The sequence below is a fragment of the Cydia fagiglandana genome, chromosome 3 (genome assembly GCF_963556715.1).
Source record: "Cydia fagiglandana chromosome 3, ilCydFagi1.1, whole genome shotgun sequence".
Classification (NCBI taxonomy): domain Eukaryota; kingdom Metazoa; phylum Arthropoda; class Insecta; order Lepidoptera; family Tortricidae; genus Cydia; species Cydia fagiglandana.
Window position 1 is genome coordinate 14,281,250 of NC_085934.1, and position 20,974 is coordinate 14,302,223.

The 20,974-nt window shown below is 39.1% G+C and overlaps 1 protein-coding gene across 3 annotated transcripts in view; it reads right to left on the reverse strand.

Annotated features, from left to right (window-relative positions):
- LOC134680147 (transcriptional coactivator yorkie) overlaps nucleotides 1-12,575 on the reverse strand; it is a 51,797-nt gene extending 39,222 nt beyond the window's left edge. For 2 of the 3 annotated variants that reach the window (XM_063539208.1, XM_063539207.1), the window contains exon 1: nucleotides 11,966-12,575. In XM_063539208.1, the coding sequence (XP_063395278.1) occupies nucleotides 11,966-12,438 (473 nt within the window). In that variant the 5' untranslated portion in view covers nucleotides 12,439-12,575. The remainder of the gene's footprint in view (nucleotides 1-11,965) is intronic. The other variant, XM_063539206.1, reaches the window with a different exon arrangement.
- Nucleotides 12,576-20,974: the final 8,399 nt, after the last annotated feature.

Here is a 20,974-nt window from a genome sequence, read left to right on the forward strand (position 1 = left end):
CAAAGTAGTCATAACATACAGAAAATATCATTGAAACTTTCAGTAGCTCTGTTTTTAATTAAGTACCATCTCTCTTAGCCATTACGCACTATGAGGTCTTGGTAGAATCAATTGTTACAGGTTATGAAAGGATCCCTAACCTAACCTCGCGTAATCGTGGCGTCGTCGGGTCGCCACCGTGCCGAAATAACGTGTTCAATGGGCAGCGTGCGGCGGCGCGGGGGCGGCGGCGGCGTCGCCGCGCTCGCGCCAAAATTAGACGTAAACACGAGGCGCCGGCGCGCGCCGCTCTGACCCTCCACTACGAGCGCACAACAAGACTGAAGACAGAGATCGACTAAACTGGTGTTTATTCCATACAAAAGAAATCACAATCAAAGACCACTTCAACTCTTTCATTCTCCCAAAATACAAAAAATGAAACAATGTTTCATTCATATTACTGAAACTAACTAGTGTATCGGTTGGATAAAATTGAGCCAATTTAGGCATAAACACGAGGCGCCGGCGCATACGGGGGCTGCGGCGCTTCGATTCTCTTTTTTATCCATATAAAATAGAAAACGTAGGTAGGTACCTATATCCGCCTTTTATTTCGTCCTATTTCAACAAGGAAGTACTTATACTAATGAAAAAATGATATTTGATTAGATATGTGTTCATAGTTTTTGAGGAGTTTCCCGTTTATTATTTGTGGTTTCCAATACTCGTATCAAGTCGCATATTAAAAAATATTGCGTACCATTACCGTAAAATGGGGTGAGTTGGGTGAAATTTGACTTTCAAACCTCGATAAAAATTTATTTTTACATGTGAAAACTGAATGGTGTATATAATAAGTGGTTCGGACGTTTGTATTTTATTTTGGGTAGTTCCATTTCATAACTTTGACGATAAAGAGGAAAACCCACCTCACCACGTAGTGCCTCGTATTTGGGGTGAGAGGGTTTTTCATACAAAGGTGATTTTGGAAGATTGTTGGATCGATTTTTTTTATTATGCGTATTACTATAGCCCCATTTTAAATTAGAATACATTATTTTTGTAGCAGTAGCCTTAAAATCCCTTCTCACCCCCTCTCAAACCTTCTCTCCCCATTCGTAACCCAACTCTCCCCGCGAAACCTACTCACCCCGTTTTACGGTAATTAATGTATTATGTGTGAAGTCACTGTTTCGAAGAAATGAGAGCAGTTGAGAAACGACGTTGATATTTTGGTCCATAATTATCAAAAAAGATAACACGGCTGGTTAGTAGAACCACTTCTTTATTCTGTGTAGCACTTTATATCATCAAAATTACCCATTAGACCTCTAATCAACTAAGTAACCTTTAAATCCCCTCAGAATGACTACAGTAGTAAGTGTAGTCATTGTGATCAGTGTCTGGAAGTCTCCGTTCATGTAAAATATATTTGGTATTTTACATAAAAACTAATTTTATCTTTTTGATAGTGGACCTGTCATAAAGATAAGAATCTGGAAACTCTGATAGATTCCTAATTTAATTTATCCTATTGTTAAATATTCAATTCGCTGCTGTTGCATAGTGAAAAGAAATCACCAATCCCCTAAGCCTGAACCATGCGTGACTCGCAGTAAGATTTTTTAGTGAAATGTAGGTATGCAAATTTAACATAGAATTTAATATGTATTGCCATTAGTACATGTAGCTGGTACTACGCACTATGTTGATAAATTGATAAAAAAAACACCACATACGTAGATATATATACATGTAAACAGTTTAATTTATCAATATTCTATAAAGAAAGGCGTACCTACGTTAGTGACCACCTAACAAACATCGTACCGCGCTGCGATATCGTATGGTATGAGTAATAGGGCTTGTGTCATGGCGTAGGTATAATGAGAATACAGTATGAGCTAAGTTAAGTGCACCTAGATTATTGCACAGTTGCCACTAAACCTAGACAAGATGGCAAACGAAAAGCGCAAGCCTTATAATTGAAATTAGTATGTAATCAAATCTTACATGACAATTTATACCCATTTCTAGTGGTCGTATTCATTTGATATAAAATATAATAAGTTTGCCTATTCAATGAGAATGCAGTAATAGGCTTAATAAAAAAGGCTTTCTGTTAAAAAACGCATAAAACAGTTAGTGTCAATAAAGTACCCACTAAGATTAATTAAGGGAAGGGTTGTTACTTAGAATAAGAACACCATGACAACACGAAGTACTTGCGCATATTTGCGCCAATATATTCTAGGGAATGACGCGGCCAGCAGGCCCTAAGGCGCCTGTAAATGTATGTCTACACTTAACCCCTTTTGATCCTACAATTAAGCATACAGCGACACTCTCGGTACGCCATTCCTGTGTGTGTTGACAAGTCGAAATTTAATCTGTATGTAGCTGTAAATACAGCCTATAAAATGAGACATAAACAAAAAGTTCGTTAAGTAAGCTACCTATTTATATAGAATCTAAGGAATTAATAAGTAATAACAAGTGGACTTTATCATATACATATTAGTGTCGTGTTTTTCTAGCTACTAAAACGTTAGTATAAAAAAAAACAAGTACTGAATTTAATTTGTGTATATGTGTGTTAATCAAAAATCTAATATAAGGTACTGTGTCTCTAAACTTTATAGGTTTTGTTCAACACAATGTAATCAAACTGGTGCAACCTTTGGATATAGGTACCGTAAAACGGGGTGATTAGGTTTCGCGGGGAGCGTTGGGTTATGAATGGGGAGAGAAGGTTTGAGAGGGGGGTGAGAAGCGATTTTAAGGCTACTGCTACAAAAATAATGTATTCCAATTTAAAATGGGGCTATAGTAATACGCATAATAAAAAAAATCGATCCAACAATCTTCCAAAATCACCGTTGTATGAAAAACCCTCTCACCCCAAATACGAGGCACTACGGGGTGAGGTGGGTTTTCCTCTTTATCGTCAAAGTTATGAAATGGAACTACCCAAAATAAAATACAAACGTCCGAACCACTTATTATACACCATTCAGTTTTCACATGTAAAAATAAAATTTTATCGAGGTTTGAAAGTCAAATTTCACCCAACTCACCCCATTTTACGGTGTTGTAATAAAAATAGCTACGCTACAGAGGTTATAACCTGGCTGACCTATAGGTAAGGATCGTGTTATACGTATTTTATAAGGTCATAGCAAGAAATGTAAACTAACTGAACTTAAACATAAAACCATATTGTTCCCAGATAATGTGATTGTCGGAGATTCTCAAGTAAACAATAACTATGAAAGTTGTTTCTGAAGACGGTCCTTTGTACTACTATAACAGTACCACGTAGAGGTGGTTCAACCGGTGTGGTCTGGATGAATGCTCCGTCTCTCTCTTTATCGTGGCAATGCGCTGACCACGGCACATAATATTAAAGCACATTAATACCGATGACACAGGCCGACGAGACCCATCTGTGTCTACAAGAGAGTATAGTGCACACACAGCGAACAAAGATCTGCCCTTGAAAACGCCGCGGCTATAAGTCTACAGTTTGTGAATGTTATACTTAACACAGTAGATTATAAATGCATTCAGTAAATTATGTTTCAAATATTGAAACAATTTCAAGTTGTTTTAAGTGTTTCAGTCACAAGAAAGAAGTAACACAAGAGTTCTCGAAACTTCACTCTCGATCCCAAGTCTGACATTTTTACAATTTATCTCAACGTTTGAATGGTTACACACTATTGATTTCAAGTTAAAAAATCTTTCCCAAAATTAAAACATATAAATTATGTTCTTAACGTCAAAGCGACTTCTACACCATAGCCAATTCGCTCGTTTGCCTCATATCATATATCATTTAGAAAAATCTGATAAATATAAAAAATCATTTTCGTAGTAAAATGATTAGCTGTCCAACATCAGATAAATTTCCCAAAATGATCAACTGTCCCAACATTGGATCGATTTCTCGGGCCATCCCCGTCGTGCTAAGTTTCTGATCGGCGATAGACGCCGTCTAGGAGCCAACATCCAGTAATCAGAGCGTGGAAACTGAGGTACTTTGTTATTGTGGCTGTACTGTTGGAATATCAACTCTATCACTAAACAATAAGGTTTATTTTCAATTTATTGTTAGTGTAACAACATAAGGATGTAGATGTCGCAGGGAGATTTTAACTTGATTCGTGAAGAGAGTACCTTAGGCAGTTCCTGCAAAATATGTTTGCATTGATTTACTATGTAATAATTCCTTGCCCAAGTCGTGTACTTACCTACTAATGCATCGGATATATAATATATTAACTATAGTAAGTATTTTTTATGATATAGGAGGCAAATGAGCAGACGAGTCGGCTGATGGTAAGCTATTACCGTCGCCCATGGACACCCATGAGGAATTGTAACTGCATTTCCAGAATTAAAGATGAAAGAACGCTCTTTTAATTTAATTGATTTTGAATTACCGATACCGGAAGAATATAGATATACCTCAATAACTGCGAAGAAACTCCTCGGAATGCTCAATCTCAATGCGGCGCTGGTTATGCTCATAATCATAATTTTTCTTTGGAACCCACTAGATAGCAGTCAGAACGCAATTCCCGATGTCGGCTGGTGATGAATGAGACAACCCGTAAATATGATTTTTAGGGTTCCGTACCCAAAGGGTAAAACGGGACCCTATTACTAAGACTCTGCTGTCCGTCCGTCCGTCTGTCACCAGGCTGTAGGTATCTCACGAACCGTGATAGATAGACAGTTGAAATTTTCACAGATGATGTATTTCTGTTGCCGCTATAACAACAAACACTAAAAACAGAAAATAAAGATTAAAGTGGGGCTCCCATACAACAAACGTGATTTTTGACCGAAGTTAAGCAACGTCAGGCGGGGTCAGTACTTAGATGGGTGACAGTTTTTTTTTGCCTATTTTTGCATTATGGACATTATGGTACGGAACCCTTCGTACGCGAGTCCGACTCGCACTTGCCCGGTTTTTTTTAAATTATTTTACTTAAGAAGATATGTATGTCATACATCATATGCATAAGTTAAACCCCCTTTATAAGTATTCGCAATACGACACTACAATATGTATTATATGTGTTATAGTATTATAATGTACTATATATTATAAAAACTTGCAATGTATCGTTAACAATGAATGAACAGTTTATTTGTTGCACAATCGGTACGATTAATGTGCAAATTAATTAATGTAATGCTCAGCTTGACGCAATACTTGTAATAGAGCAGTATCAAAATAATGCCTGCCGTTTGCGCTTGCGCATGTCCGTCTCCGGTTCCACCCCCGGGAGTCCCCGAACACAATCCGGCATTAAGTTGAAGTACAGGCGTAGTGTTATATGCAGGCGTATTCTGATTTTAATAGCAGGTTATGAATTAGATCTGCATTAGTTATTGATATGAACTGTCCGTGTCAAAAATGACCTATTTACAAATTTGACTTTCACTGGTTTCCTCGATATGTGTTTTATAATAAACTAGTACACAAAGTGTGTTTTGATTTTAACGTGGAATACTTTATACTGAATACATAGTCAATACATACATGTTAAGAAACCTCATACATAAGCTAAACAAGAAGCTATAGAAAATAATAGTTAAAGAAAAAGTAATTTTGTTATCTGACACCAAATAATATTACAAACAAATAACAGCTGCCTCTTAGTCGAATCAATCCTTTCCGCTAACTAAGAGAAAGTAAGCACATTATTTTGTTCTAAAACGAAAATAGTATTCGCAGAGTGCCGTTAGCCTCAGCTACCTGTCGCGACGTCGCTCACGGGCCTCACGCCTGACTTCTCAGAAGGCGTACAGCGATAGTGGACTGTATTTTAATGTTATCGCTGTGAACGCACTCCACTCGGCGATAAGTCCACTTGTTGTGCTGTGTGCATGCATGTGACTCCGCGCTTTACTCAGAAGCTGTCGTGAGGTTTTAGCTAATTAGGCTCGCCTTTTCTAAATTAACGACTGTTGCGCATACTCTCTTTACTTTCTATGAATCCTGACAACTCAGTCCATGATTAGTATTACCTGGTGCATATGTTGTTCATTATGATCTAACTGGTTCTAATGAGTGGCTACAGTTAACGTTTGTAATTAGCTAAATACAAATACACAGCTGTATGATCAACGTGAGCTAGCTATAGCGCCAGTTGAATATAATCTACAATACGCTATATTAAGTATACATATGAAGTGGTTCGAATCGAACCGGACTGCTAGACAAGCCGCTCGGTTGGCTCTAACGAGTACAGGCCGCGAACGGCCTTGCCAAAGACGTCCGAGCGAGAGGCTATTCCTTTCTCCATACAAACATGTACCCGGCCTACCTGCCACATGCGCAACTGTCGGGCCAAAGATACTTTACCGTTAATGCGCAGCAGTTTTAATTAACATAAGTTCCATTAATCGTTTTAATTTCAGATTATTTAACACGTTCTCAGGACTTTTTGTGTCTAAATAAACCCCAGTTGAATGAACTCTTGAGACTATAAGGATTTCGTGAGACAACGAACGTTACTTGATTGATGTACCAGGAGAAAACGACACTAATAATGAAATACCTATTGAAGTTGCTTAAACAGTCTCTACGTCGCATATAAACTTCAATATTCCTATGATACCTATATTGTATGTTGTAGAAGAAGACAAACAAGCAGCTTACAAAAGCAGGTACAACTTACACTCGACTTTTTTTCTGAGCCGTTTAACATTATTTTGTATTCCATGCAAGAAGTTCCTCTGTTTAAGAATTCAAAGGACATCGCCATAAAAGGATATATTGCATGAAGTACAATCAGCAGTCAGTGTCCATTTCATTTAAATTTGTGATCATCGAAAAACATGTAGAATTTTTTCGTATGCTACCTGGTTATCAATATTTCTTCAATAAAGGATAAGCTAAACAAAAGAATTATTGAACATTTTATATCCAGTAGTAACAACAAAATGGAGAAAAATAAGCTGAATAAGTATGTCGCTATTGCCTCCTTATTGGTATGTAAGGTATTGCGAGGTTCAAATGAGAAGTTAACTGTCAAGCAGACATTTTGTTTGGCGTCCCGTTCGTAAAATCGTGTGCTAGCGTTGAATGCAAAACAAAATAACGGAATGACAAATAATGTTCTTAGAAGGACCGCAGGACCGCAAACTACCTTCCTTACATTTGTATTGTAGTTTAGATTGTTGGTAGGTACCTAAAATAAAGACTTGACTATACACTTGACATGAATGGTTGACATGAACCGCCTACATATAAACTGTTATGGCAAACATACCTAACATATTAAAAAGGTAAATTTAATGCTACAGTATTAGGATTTTCAGATCAGCAGTTGGTCCTAATCGCAATTAGATAGAACGCTCCTAATGGATTGAATACAACGTCGATAAAAGTGAAAATTGGTACGAAGAAAAGTGAGAAGCAGTTCAGGATTCGTCCAATACCTGGGTGCTACCCGTTCTGCTGAAGTTACTGGCGCCGCATTGGGCGTCCGCCAAGGCAATTTGCATCGCTACCCGCTTCGGAACATCGCCAAGTCTAGCCGAACAAAACCACTGAGAATTACCACTCCATTCCAATAATAATTAAAGCAAATATTTCTCAGGCGAGACGCACGCCGACGGACGTTATGGAGCTTATAAAGCATCGCCTCGGCCCGCAATTAAGAAACGATGCGCACCACGGCTGTTTATTTACTGACGCGGAAGAAACGCCCCGCTTGCAATGGCCCATCGCGAGCTCCTCGCAGTCGCAGCGTCAGGCGCACGACTGCCGCCGGTCTAAATTAAATATCTTTGATATTCAAAATATCAATATTTTCAGGGAGCTTATGAAGTGCGTTGGCGCAATTTACTTGCGGGTCTTCCGCGTTGGCAACCCGGCAGTACGCTAACGAACCGACGCGAGGTATTAATCATGGGCGCCCAGTGCGAGTGAGCAACACTGTTTCGCGACTTTCATGTAATTGGTTTAGTGTTTTAGTACCCACCACTTCATAATTTTAGATATATTGAATCAAAATAAAATACCTCAGTAATAATTAAATAATAAAGGTCCAAAATAAAACTAAAATAACCCACCCTGAAACGTATACCCGGCTCAAAAGTCCCCATTATTCCCGCTGGACAGCAATAGTGACTTGCTGGACCAGATACTACCCAGAGCAAGGATCACAGTCCCTCTCGCGCAAACGACGCCCTAAGTCTCTAAAAAAGACGAGCCTCTGAACCCCAAGGCCCTGTCTCAATAGCCATCGGAACAAAGTCGTAAGCTGATTCTAACGCGGAGTATATCGCCTTCATCTTCATCTTTCTCGCGTTCTTTTTTGTCATGGAATCCGCTTGGCAACTAATCCCAAGAATTGACGTAGGCACTAGTTTTTACGAAAGCAACTGCCATCTAACCTTCCAAACAAGAGGTTAAACTAGGCCATATTGGGATTAGTCCGGTTTCTTCATGATATTTTTCTTCACGGAAAAGCGACTGGACTGGCAAATATGAAATGGTATTTCGTACATAAGAAAAGAAAAACTCTTTGGTACGAGCCGGGGCTTGAACCAGCGACCTCCGGATTAAAAGTAGAACGCTCTTACCACTAGGCCACCAGCGCTTCATAAAAGTTACTTTCATTTTATAAAATCAAACTATAAAGTGGCTTTGAGGATGTTATCAATTCGGTTGTATGATTTTTATTGACAAGAGTATCTATTAGCAAGAATTAAAATAATTTTGTACTTCAAGAAACATCTATGCATGATCTACTGCAAAAATTTGAAAACTACAGATTTTTTTTCTGTGGCCATATTTAGACGGCAAGTTTGTACTTAGTAAGAAATGGCAGTTTAACTTTTTCTCCACTAGGAGTAAATTTATAGTTTGTCAAAGGACTGTCTCATTTCATAGACAGAGAGAATCATACTATCTTTATCTTACACTAGTACTAGCACCCAAAAGAAAAGGATGAGTATCTTTTCCTGGTTCTTACTGACTGACAAATTGGTTTGACCAACTATAATTTGCCTATAAACAGGATTCCGGATAGCAGGTAACATACTTATGAATTGAGTAGGCGCATGTTGTATTTTCTCCATCTGTCTGATCGTTTTATACATTGTATGTTCTCATCGGCTCATTACATTTACGCCTTACTAGAATCAATCTTTAATATGTATGTGCGTATGTAAATATGTAACCATTACTAATTACACGCCTATTCCAGGAGGCTATCACCACGCTATCGTCTATCAATGACATCAAGCACCATTCGGTTTCTAGATATGTACTAAACTAATCCTAGAGAGATTAAAGATATGTTCAATTTCTAGATGATCTAATCTAATGAATTACCATCTCCGAAGTCTTTGCAACATAAGTGAATTATGAGTAAATGTTTTATGTTGGTACCTAACTGATCTTGGAACTAGGATGCCAGTCTTTATACCAGCCACTGAGCCAGCAGTTGCTGAGGATGTAACCAAGAATATGTCAGAGAAAAATATATCACGAAATATCTGAATTTATCCCTAGAGTTCACGCTCTTAATATTTGACAAATTCAGCTCGTGTTTGGTGCTCCTAACTTTCTAATAAATACATTACGATTGTTTTCCATAATTTTTTAGTGTAGAAGTAGGTAAATAGTAAGAGTGAAGAGTGAATCATCATTTAATGTTATCACTTCATTTGTTATTATACGAGCTCTACAACCCTACGATCGCGATAAGATAGCATTATCAATATTATCATGGTGAGGGGATAAACCCTTTTGTCCTTACGCGAAGTTGAATGTTATCAATCATATCAAAAGCAGGGACATGAGACAAGTAATTACTAATTACACACTAAGTGTGAGAGCATAATATTTTGGAACTTTGTACGAATTATTATTTTGCATGTTTACCCATCAGCCCATCCATCACCGGTCAAGTGCGTGGCAATGGCAGTAATTATGATAATTTTCACAAGGTCTAATTTAGGTCATAATGTGTTTGTTAAGTTTGTTTGTTAGTTAGGTAAGTGGCTTAGGTCAAATCTTGCTTCATGCAAGATTCCCAACGTCCGATTAAGCTGAAATTTAGTAGGTAGATACATTCGCTAAAACGGAGGACCTACCGTGAACCACGTTCGACGTGTTGCCTCCCTGTGACACCTACGTACGAAGTACGAATTTACAAGTGCGACAAAGCATGACACACTCTAAATTTGTGACCCCACCATACAAGATTTTCACAGTCATAACATAATCATTTTACTTTTAAAATCGATGTAATTCCAACGAGGTAGTTAATGTATAAAGTTTCACAGTGGGTCAGGAATCAAGTGGTTCGATAGTAAGTAGGTACATTACGTATCTAACTTAGATGACAAAGCAATGTTTTGGTACCATCGAGCTTGTAAGGTGTCGAATTGTCACTATAGCTATTGAAAGAAAAGTACAGTGGGCGATAAAAATTTAAATTTTGCTAAAAAAACTTATTGGATTGTAACTTTTAACTCCATTATTAATTTAGAGTACCGTAAACCGTGGTTTGTCTTTTACAAACTGCAAAGGCTATCATAGTTGAAGTACTATTTTGCCTCCGTCGTGCGTTGTGCATGTGCAATATGCCGACAGGTGGGGGTGACAGTGGAGGTTTATTTACTGAGCTCAGTCGGTATCATTAGAGATACCATACCACTTGTAACGAATAGCATGGTATATAGGAGTAACCTTTTTAATTAATGTTATGTATGAGTGGCTTGCAGTGATAGCCAGTCTCATAGAGTAGTTTGTTGACGCAACTTCTTCTTCCTCGCGTTATCCCGGCATTTTGCCACGGCTCATGGCAGCCTGGGGTCCGCTTGACAACTAATCCCAAGAATTGGAGTAGGTAGGCACTAGTTTTTACGAAAGCGACTGCCATCTGACCTCCAAACCCAGAGGGAAAACTAGGCCTTATTGGGATTAGTCAGATTTCCTCACGATATTTCCTTCATCGAAAAGCAACTGGTAAAATATCAAATGATATTTCGAACATAAGTTCCGAAAAACTCATTGGTACGAGCCGGGATTTGAACCCGCGACCTCCGGATTGAAAGTCGCACGCTCTCCACCAGCGCTTCAGTTTCAGTTTGTTGAAGAAACTATAATCTAAAATTCTGAATTTATGACCAGTAGGTTGGCAGAACAACAACAACCGACTCAAAAACGCATATTATGATCTACCCTCATTTGATTAATTGATAATTTGCCGCACAGAAAGAAAAAATGTAGGTACATATGTAGTGCATAATTGTTTTCCATCGTATTTTCTCGGAAACGTTCGTACCTGTTTGTCATGCTACTTCAGACAACTTCAGTACTTTTTATACGTACCAAAACTGACTGAAATAGCAAGACACGTTAGTACGTTTCCGTGAAAATACGATGGAAAATAATTATGCACACCATCTGTAGTTAGTACCTAAAATAAACGTGGAAAAACAAAGTTATCAACATACACCTTTCAAATCAACACCGCCAAGGTGAAAATGTCATTTACTATTTACCAAGCTCTAGATAAACCGTATGAAATGAGATCATATAGGATATACATAGATATCCGGGATGGATAACGGGTGCCGCTGTACCTAATACTAGGAGCATTCATAAAAAAAACTTATTCCACAAATACAAACCAGGTGCTTCGGAGTGAACGAACCATAATCTAAAGTTTAATGACCATATGGCTGATTATACGTGGAAACTATGTCAAAGAGGCAAGCAAACAAGGGTATTCAACGGTGATAAGTGTCGAGTTTCCATCGAAGCCAACAATACATTAGTTAGTACATTTATATATAACTAAAAATAAAATAAATGTTCTAAAAAGTACGTTACCATAGGGATAGTTTTTAAATTGCGCATGTAGGTATGTCAGTCAGCTTCTTGTTATTGACAACAAAGTCAATCCTTTCATCTGAGAAAGACGCAAATAACAAAAAAACTTACTTGAGATAGTATATCTGTCCTTCAGGAGTGCGCGCCTGTTCCCATCCAGATGGCAGAGGGCCTAGTTCATCCGGGATGTGTGAGCCGACGTCATATGATCTTTGTTTTGAATGCTGGTGGTGTAGAGGGGGTTGTTGAGTCTGTTGGCCGGCCGCATACGTCTGTTGGAGGCTCGCTGGCGACGAGTGCGCCCTAGAGTGCGACACTGGTGTCGCTCCTGTCGCCGACGACGACCCGAACGCCGAGTCGGCCGAGTTCTCTCGCGAGTGAGACACAGACGGTGACTTGGAACCGGTCGACGGCGGGTTAAAGAACGACTTTGGAAGCTGTCGCATACGCAGAGGCACCTGTAGCGGTCGTTTCGAGTCTGGTTTAAGCACTGTGTCAAACAATGACTGTAGAACTGAGTCCGAATCCTGGTCCACGCGCAGGACCAGGTTCGATTTCTGTTCACTATCAGAGTTTAGAGCCATGGTGTGTGCCGGAACGAATGTGTATCGAAACCGACTTGGCCCACCGTTGTGACACAACACTAGCACGCGAACGGGTCGGCGGAGCGCCACCCGACGTACTTGTGGATTAGCGCTCGCTGCGCGACTGACGCACGCTCGGGCGCCCCCTGCCCCGCGCCTCCTGCCCACGCGCACCCGCACCGCACCGCGCCGCCGCCTGCGCAACCCGCAGACCGGTCTTTGAGAACGATGCCCCGCACCCCCCTTTGCTTGTCTACCTTCTTGGTTACCTTACTATCCTCTTTGCTTGCATGCAATGCAATGCCATTTTGTAATTCTGCATTTTAATCACTGCTGCTAAAGCCTTCGCTTCCTTCAGCGCGTGTCTAATAACTATCTACGTATCTCTCTAATCTCGCTACAATAAAGATAACAGGGACGACGTTAAAGTAAATTAGTTTTCAAAGTATTATAGGTGTAAGTAAAAAGTGTTAACACTTATTATACATAGGTAAACGAAATTATAACAGCATCAAAAGTTGCCAGGCTAAATGTCTACATCCTCGTTTTTAGGGTTCCGTACCCAAAGGGTAAAACGGGACCCTATTACTAAGACTTCGCTGTCCGTCCGTCCGTCCGTCCGTCTGTCACCAGGCTGTATCTCACGAACCGTTTTTCTGTTGCCGCTATAAGAACAAATACTAAAAACAGAATAAAATAAAGATTTAAATGGGGCTCCCATACAACAAACGTGACTTTTGACCAAAGTTAAGCAACGTCGGGAGTGGTCAGTACTTGGATGGGTGATCGTTTTTTTTTTTGTTTTTTTTTTGCATTATGGTACGGAACCCTTCGTGCGTGAGTCCGACTCGCATTTGCCCGGTTTTTTATAGTTATCACGTGTGTGGTAAAATACAAATAGGCAACAAAAGAAAACGAACTCGGACGAGTGAATAGTATACGTATGTATGGTATGGTATGTTTAGAGCAGTGGTTCCCAAAGTTGACTGGGCTCCGACCAGCCTAATAAAAAATACCAAAAACGGGACCCACCTCTTGACCATCTTTAATAGGGAGCATGAAATGTACCGGCGGTTAACCCGATCGGTAGGCATGTCGTAGGCCTCACTCAGATTTCGCTCGCGACCCATAGTTTGGAAAAAGGCTGGTTAAGCAGAGAAATTAAGTACCTATCGGTACGTAACGCTACGTCTTACGTAGGCGAACAACGCGCGAACGCGGCGCGGCGCGGCGCGGCGAAATCAATCCTTTGATGCCCATAGAAGTGTCCTACGTAAGCGATCTCGTTGCGAACGCGGTGCGGCGCGATTTGCACGCGAATGTCAGGCGGCGCGGCGCGGCGCGGCGCGGCGGCGGCCGCTTTCGCCTCGCCGCGCCGCGCCGCGTTCGCGCGTTGTTCGCCTACGTAAGACGTAGCGTAAGGGTTGGTAGGATATACCAGATCTTACACGATACACTATACGACTTATATACATAAGTGGGAAATGTGACTATCGTTAAATTAAGTTACCGATGTAGTTAAAATATGTAAAAGTAAGTCGTCGTGCAATACTTTACACCGACCCCCTCTTGTCATCAAACCATGTTAAACCTTATGAAACTCCTCCGCCCCCTAAAGCTATCATGATAAAGTGATCAAATTAGCAAGATGGTTTCAAGCAGTCGAAAACACTTAGAAACCTTACACCATGGACATATATATTACTATGCCTTACACATATTTACCTACCTAGATTTGCGCATGCATATATATACTTAGGTATGAAGTTAGAGTAGCTAAGAAATGTAATTTATTTACCATCAGGCCATCATGTGACAAAAAAAGCACCTTTTAATAAACTCTTAAAAATGTGTATAGTTACCTACCTCATGCATACTTATTACTGAAGCTTCAGCAATTTTTAAAACTATAGGTAATTATTGAAAATCAAAGCTAAAGCAATGTAGTAAAAGACAGTAGTATTATTTTAATTAATAGATTCGTCGTAGATAGTCGTAACGATTGTTTGAATTAAAAAAAATTAAGACATGAACATATAAAATTATAACCTACCTTTTTCGAAATACCAGTACAGAAGTATTTAATGTACGAATAGGTATGCAGAATGTTCGTTTTGTTGATGTTGGGCTAGTAAATAACAAGCACATTATAAAAATAACATTATTATTTAAACCACCGACAAACGGACAAACTTCTGAAACTACGTCACTGGAAAAAAAATCTAACTGAGGGTACGTTCGAAAAGCATTATTATGATAGAGTCTGGCTACTGAAATTTTACACAAATGTTTGGCGGGAAATTCAAAAAATCTTGGACTGGTCACACTTTGTGTAGTAGGAATAATTGTTTTGATACTAGACAATATTTTTGATTTTCTGTGCACAAATAAGGTACCTAAGGAAATAAGTTAAATAAACGTTTACGTGCACTCAAAGTCAGCTCACATAAATTCTACCACTATATAAAGTACAGTCAACGACAAACACATATGTTTACGTTCCAATATTTAGATTTTATGGATATTTTTCAGAAATTTTAATTTATCCGTTTCTTTATACACTTGTCCTGTTTATGAGATTCAGGCATTAATAAATTCACGTCCTTAATCAAAGTAATAGGCAAATGTTAGAACTAGTACTTAAAGTATCAAAATATTTATATAGCACCAACCTCCTAATTTGTTTACATTTGGTTAGGACTTGTAAACATTGCAGTTTTTCGTTATACAACGCTACACGTCGACATCGCACATTGTCGTAATAATTTACGAGCTTAAATAATAGTTTGCAAACCTCACTCAGTATAGAAATTATTAATATTATTTAAAATAAACCCCTTATAAACCGCAAACAATTTGAATGAATGACATAAATTGACAACTGACTTTTAGCTTTTTTTTAATCATAGACAATTGGTGATACAACAACGAAATATCTGTCACCAATTTTTGGCTAGCCAGACTCTATAATCACAATTTTTGTTTAATAATTTTATAAACCATAATTGAAATACGGCTAACAATTATTTACAGTCATGCAACTAAGTTATTTAAAATTATAACTTATTCCTAGCTTCAGCTGTGTTGTTTTTGTTCCTTTCTGTTAAGAGTCGGCTATAAAAACGCGCCGCGCCGCGTTCGCGCGTTGTTCGCCTACGTAAGACGTAGCGTAAGGGTTGGTAGGATATACCAGATCTTACACGATACACTATACGACTTATATACATAAGTGGGAAATGTGACTATCGTTAAATTAAGTTACCGATGTAGTTAAAATATGTAAAAGTAAGTCGTCGTGCAATACTTTACACCGACCCCCTCTTGTCATCAAACCATGTTAAACCTTATGAAACTCCTCCGCCCCCTAAAGCTATCATGATAAAGTGATCAAATTAGCAAGATGGTTTCAAGCAGTCGAAAACACTTAGAAACCTTACACCATGGACATATATATTACTATGCCTTACACATATTTACCTACCTAGATTTGCGCATGCATATATATACTTAGGTATGAAGTTAGAGTAGCTAAGAAATGTAATTTATTTACCATCAGGCCATCATGTGACAAAAAAAGCACCTTTTAATAAACTCTTAAAAATGTGTATAGTTACCTACCTCATGCATACTTATTACTGAAGCTTCAGCAATTTTTAAAACTATAGGTAATTATTGAAAATCAAAGCTAAAGCAATGTAGTAAAAGACAGTAGTATTATTTTAATTAATAGATTCGTCGTAGATAGTCGTAACGATTGTTTGAATTAAAAAAAATTAAGACATGAACATATAAAATTATAACCTACCTTTTTCGAAATACCAGTACAGAAGTATTTAATGTACGAATAGGTATGCAGAATGTTCGTTTTGTTGATGTTGGGCTAGTAAATAACAAGCACATTATAAAAATAACATTATTATTTAAACCACCGACAAACGGACAAACTTCTGAAACTACGTCACTGGAAAAAAAATCTAACTGAGGGTACGTTCGAAAAGCATTATTATGATAGAGTCTGGCTACTGAAATTTTACACAAATGTTTGGCGGGAAATTCAAAAAATCTTGGACTGGTCACACTTTGTGTAGTAGGAATAATTGTTTTGATACTAGACAATATTTTTGATTTTCTGTGCACAAATAAGGTACCTAAGGAAATAAGTTAAATAAACGTTTACGTGCACTCAAAGTCAGCTCACATAAATTCTACCACTATATAAAGTACAGTCAACGACAAACACATATGTTTACGTTCCAATATTTAGATTTTATGGATATTTTTCAGAAATTTTAATTTATCCGTTTCTTTATACACTTGTCCTGTTTATGAGATTCAGGCATTAATAAATTCACGTCCTTAATCAAAGTAATAGGCAAATGTTAGAACTAGTACTTAAAGTATCAAAATATTTATATAGCACCAACCTCCTAATTTGTTTACATTTGGTTAGGACTTGTAAACATTGCAGTTTTTCGTTATACAACGCTACACGTCGACATCGCACATTGTCGTAATAATTTACGAGCTTAAATAATAGTTTGCAAACCTCACTCAGTATAGAAATTATTAATATTATTTAAAATAAACCCCTTATAAACCGCAAACAATTTGAATGAATGACATAAATTGACAACTGACTTTTAGCTTTTTTTTAATCATAGACAATTGGTGATACAACAACGAAATATCTGTCACCAATTTTTGGCTAGCCAGACTCTATAATCACAATTTTTGTTTAATAATTTTATAAACCATAATTGAAATACGGCTAACAATTATTTACAGTCATGCAACTAAGTTATTTAAAATTATAACTTATTCCTAGCTTCAGCTGTGTTGTTTTTGTTCCTTTCTGTTAAGAGTCGGCTATAAAAATAATCTCATGATTTCTGAACGTCGCTTAAAAAAACTTTGGAGATACGTTTCAAAACAAATACTTTACGAAATTTTTACTGCAGAAATGCTGCAGAATCAAATAAAAACTTCGTCTGCAAACAAAACTGCAAACTATGGAAGGCTGCAAACGATTGCGATTTGATCGATCCGTTGTATTCATTGCGGTGCTTAAGCCCCCTCCACACTCGTGCGCGAATCGCGGCGCGAAGCCGCGAACGAGAGTGTGAATTTGGTGTGGAGTCGTGTTCACAAGCCCGCTCCACACTCGTGCGCAAATCGCGCAGCCGCGAACGTGAGTGTGGAGTCGATTTCGCAGATCTGCGATCTCACGCTCGGAGTAATTAACAATGGTGCCGCCATTAACAGGCGTTCCCCTCTGTCGAAAATAGGCGGCCAATGGTCAACCATATATATGGACTGACGTTTATCTGACATGACGTACCTATACATTTGATGTGCCCCTCCCCCGCAAAAAACGGCAGATTATTTTGTACCGAAAATTTTAGATATGGCGTCTCCGTTGGTTATATCCTCTAACATCTCACGTGTAGCCCCCTCCAGACTATGCGCGTGAATCGCGGGCGAAGCCGCGAACGCGAGTGTGGAGTCGATTTCGCTGTCTGCGAAAATCGACGCCACACTCGCGTTCGCGGCTTCGCGCCGCGATTCGCGCACGAGTGTGGAGGAGGCTTGTGGACGGGCCACAGATCTGGGCTATAACCGCGAAAATCGAATTTCGCAATTGCGGGCATTTTTCTCTGTCACTCTAATTACGCCTTCATTGGAGTAAAAGAAAAAGATCCCCACAATTTGCGAATTGCAATTTGGTTTTCGCGGTAGCCCCTTTGCGAAATCGACTCCACACTCGCGTTCGCGGCTGTAAAAATCATTCTGTTATAATTTTTGTCCATTTTGTTCTGCTTTCCCCTGTGTTGTGTTGTCCTGTCCATCGCCATTTTAGCTGCCTTACTTTCTTAAGTACTTATGTCTTCTATCTTCAGCCCCCTCCAGACTATGCGCGTGAATCGCGGGCGAAGCCGCGAACGCAAGTGTGGCGTCGATTTCGCAGATTGTTCACGCCTTCGCGCCTTGTTCTTCGTTTGTTGTCGGTATTTCGGCCCGCGTCAAAAGCCCCCTCCAGACTATGCGCGTGAATCGCGGGCGAAGCCGCGAACCCAAGTGTGGAGTCGATTTCGCTGTCTGCGAAAATCGACGCCACACTCGCGTTCGCGGCTTCGCGCCGCGATTCGCGCACGAGTGTGGAGGAGGCTAAAGGAGACGCGAAGCGCGAACTTGCAAGACTCCACATTACACAATATTTTGGCTCCTCTGTGGCAAGATAAATATGAATTATATTATGATTATATTATATTAAGCAGCTATATTTTACGGTTTTACAATAAAACAAAATGGAAAAACAGCTAAATCACGTATGATGCCATAGATAACTAACAGTTAAACTCGATCAGCTGATGCTTTTCCGCCATATTGCCGCAAACCAAACTGCGAAATCGCCATGAAGTGTGCGAGTGTGGAGTCATCAGAGATGTGACTTATTTGAAATACTTGTATTTAAAATGCAAATACAAAATGCAAAATACCTATTTTGTATTTTGTATTTAAATACCTTTTGAAGAAAACTATTTTGTATTTTATTTGAAATAGTTTTTGGGACCTATTTTCTATTTTCAAAATACAAAATACCTTATAGTAGGCAGGTAAGGAGTTACAATTTCTTCTTATGTTACAATCCTGGCAACTCTCTCATTCTTTTAACATGGAACTGTTGAATCTGTTTAGTAACGTCGCACATGACCACAAGTGTAGCAAGTGGTTAAAAAAGTGGAATCTTGAGTGTTGCGAGGGTTTCAAGGCACGAGAGGAGGACAAATTTTTCTGCCCTGGTGAAACACAAACGATACGTTTTCATCACACTAAAGAGAGGCATTATACTAGCTGTAAAACATTACAAATTAATGCTTTAAAAGTTGGCCGTTAAAAACCATCATCCATACCTACATCCTACTGGTTAATATGAGCAAACAACTAGAAATTTGCACTTTAGATAGAGGATTGATTTCAAAGAATAAAGATAGTCTTTTCAACTCGGAAATTCCGAGTAATGCTTTTTAATTCAGACTAGGTATTTACTACTCAGAGTACCTTTTATCGCAAAGTATTTGTATTTTAAAAAGTATTTTGAAAATACCTATTTCGTATTTTGTATTTAAATACAAATTCAAAAACTATTTTGTATTTTATCCTAATGTATGGCTGTGAGGCCTGGTCCCTAACACTAAAAGAAGAAGGTCAGCTCCTGGTAGCAGAGAGAAAAGTTTTTCGCAAGATCCTGGGACCTATTCAGAGAGATGACGGCACCTGGAGGATCCGGAAAAATGCCGAGATCGAGGAGTTAGTGGCCGAACCCAATATCATCGGCGAAACGAAAGCGCACAGACTTCGCTGGTTCGGTCACCTACTCAGAATGGGAGAGGATCGGGCTGTCAAGAAGGCGTTCTTGGGACGACCGACTGGTAGCCGTCCAGTGGGTCGGCCCAGGTATCGCTGGGAAGACAGTGTGGCGGCGGATCTGCTTCAGCTTCGCGTCAGTAACTGGCAGGAAGTTGCGCAGGATCGGGACAGGTGGCACGCTCTCGTTTCGGAGGCCAAGATTCTCTTTGGATCGCTGAGCCAAAATAGTTAGTTAGTTTAGTTAGTTTTGTATTTTGCATTTGAAATAGTATTATCAAGGAAGTATTTGTATTTTGTATTTAAATACTTTTTATAAAGTATTTTTCACATCTCTGGGAGTCATACGTCAACTTCGCGATATGTTCGCTCCGCGACGTCGCGCCGCGATTCACGCACATAGTCTGGACGGGGCTTTCCTGATAGATCTAATCTAAGTCCTCTGCCACAGAATAAATAATAGTACTAAGTACAGAAGACTCACTCTCTAACAAAACGCGTCTGTCACGCTCAGCACAGATATGGCCGCTAGGTGGCGACAGCGCCACGCGCGGCTTATGGCAAACCCCAAAATTGGGGCCGAACGGATGTACTTTTAGTTACCTGTAGCAAAGCGACGAAATCGCGGAGTGAGACACGCCTGCCTCTGCTCGTTTGCGGTCTATTAGCCTGAACCTGGTCCTAGCAAAATTTTATTTAATAAGTATTAAATATTGTAATCGTTTGAAAAATTCGTGAAATGATATAGCCGGTCAAGCAAATCCTGTCAGTAAAAAAAGGCGCGAAATTTAAATTTTCTATGGGACGATATCCCTCCGCGCCTACATTTTTCAAATTTGCCGCCTTTTTCTACTGACCGGATCTGCTTGACCAAGTATACGTCCAAAATCTGATAGTCACTTTCAATCATTTGTCTCACTCTAAACTATTGCATCTCACTATGTTGATTTAATATAGTGGGTCAAGCAAATCGTGTCAATAGAAAAAGGCGCGAAATTCAAATTGTCTATGGGCTGATAACCCTTCACGCCATCTTCACGCCTACATTTTTTAAATTTGCCGCCGTTTTCTACTGACAAGATTTACTTGACAAACAATAAATCGCAACGTCTTTGGCGGTGATTAGCAGTTTTGGAGCATAACCTGGTTTGACATTTGACAGTTACTAAAT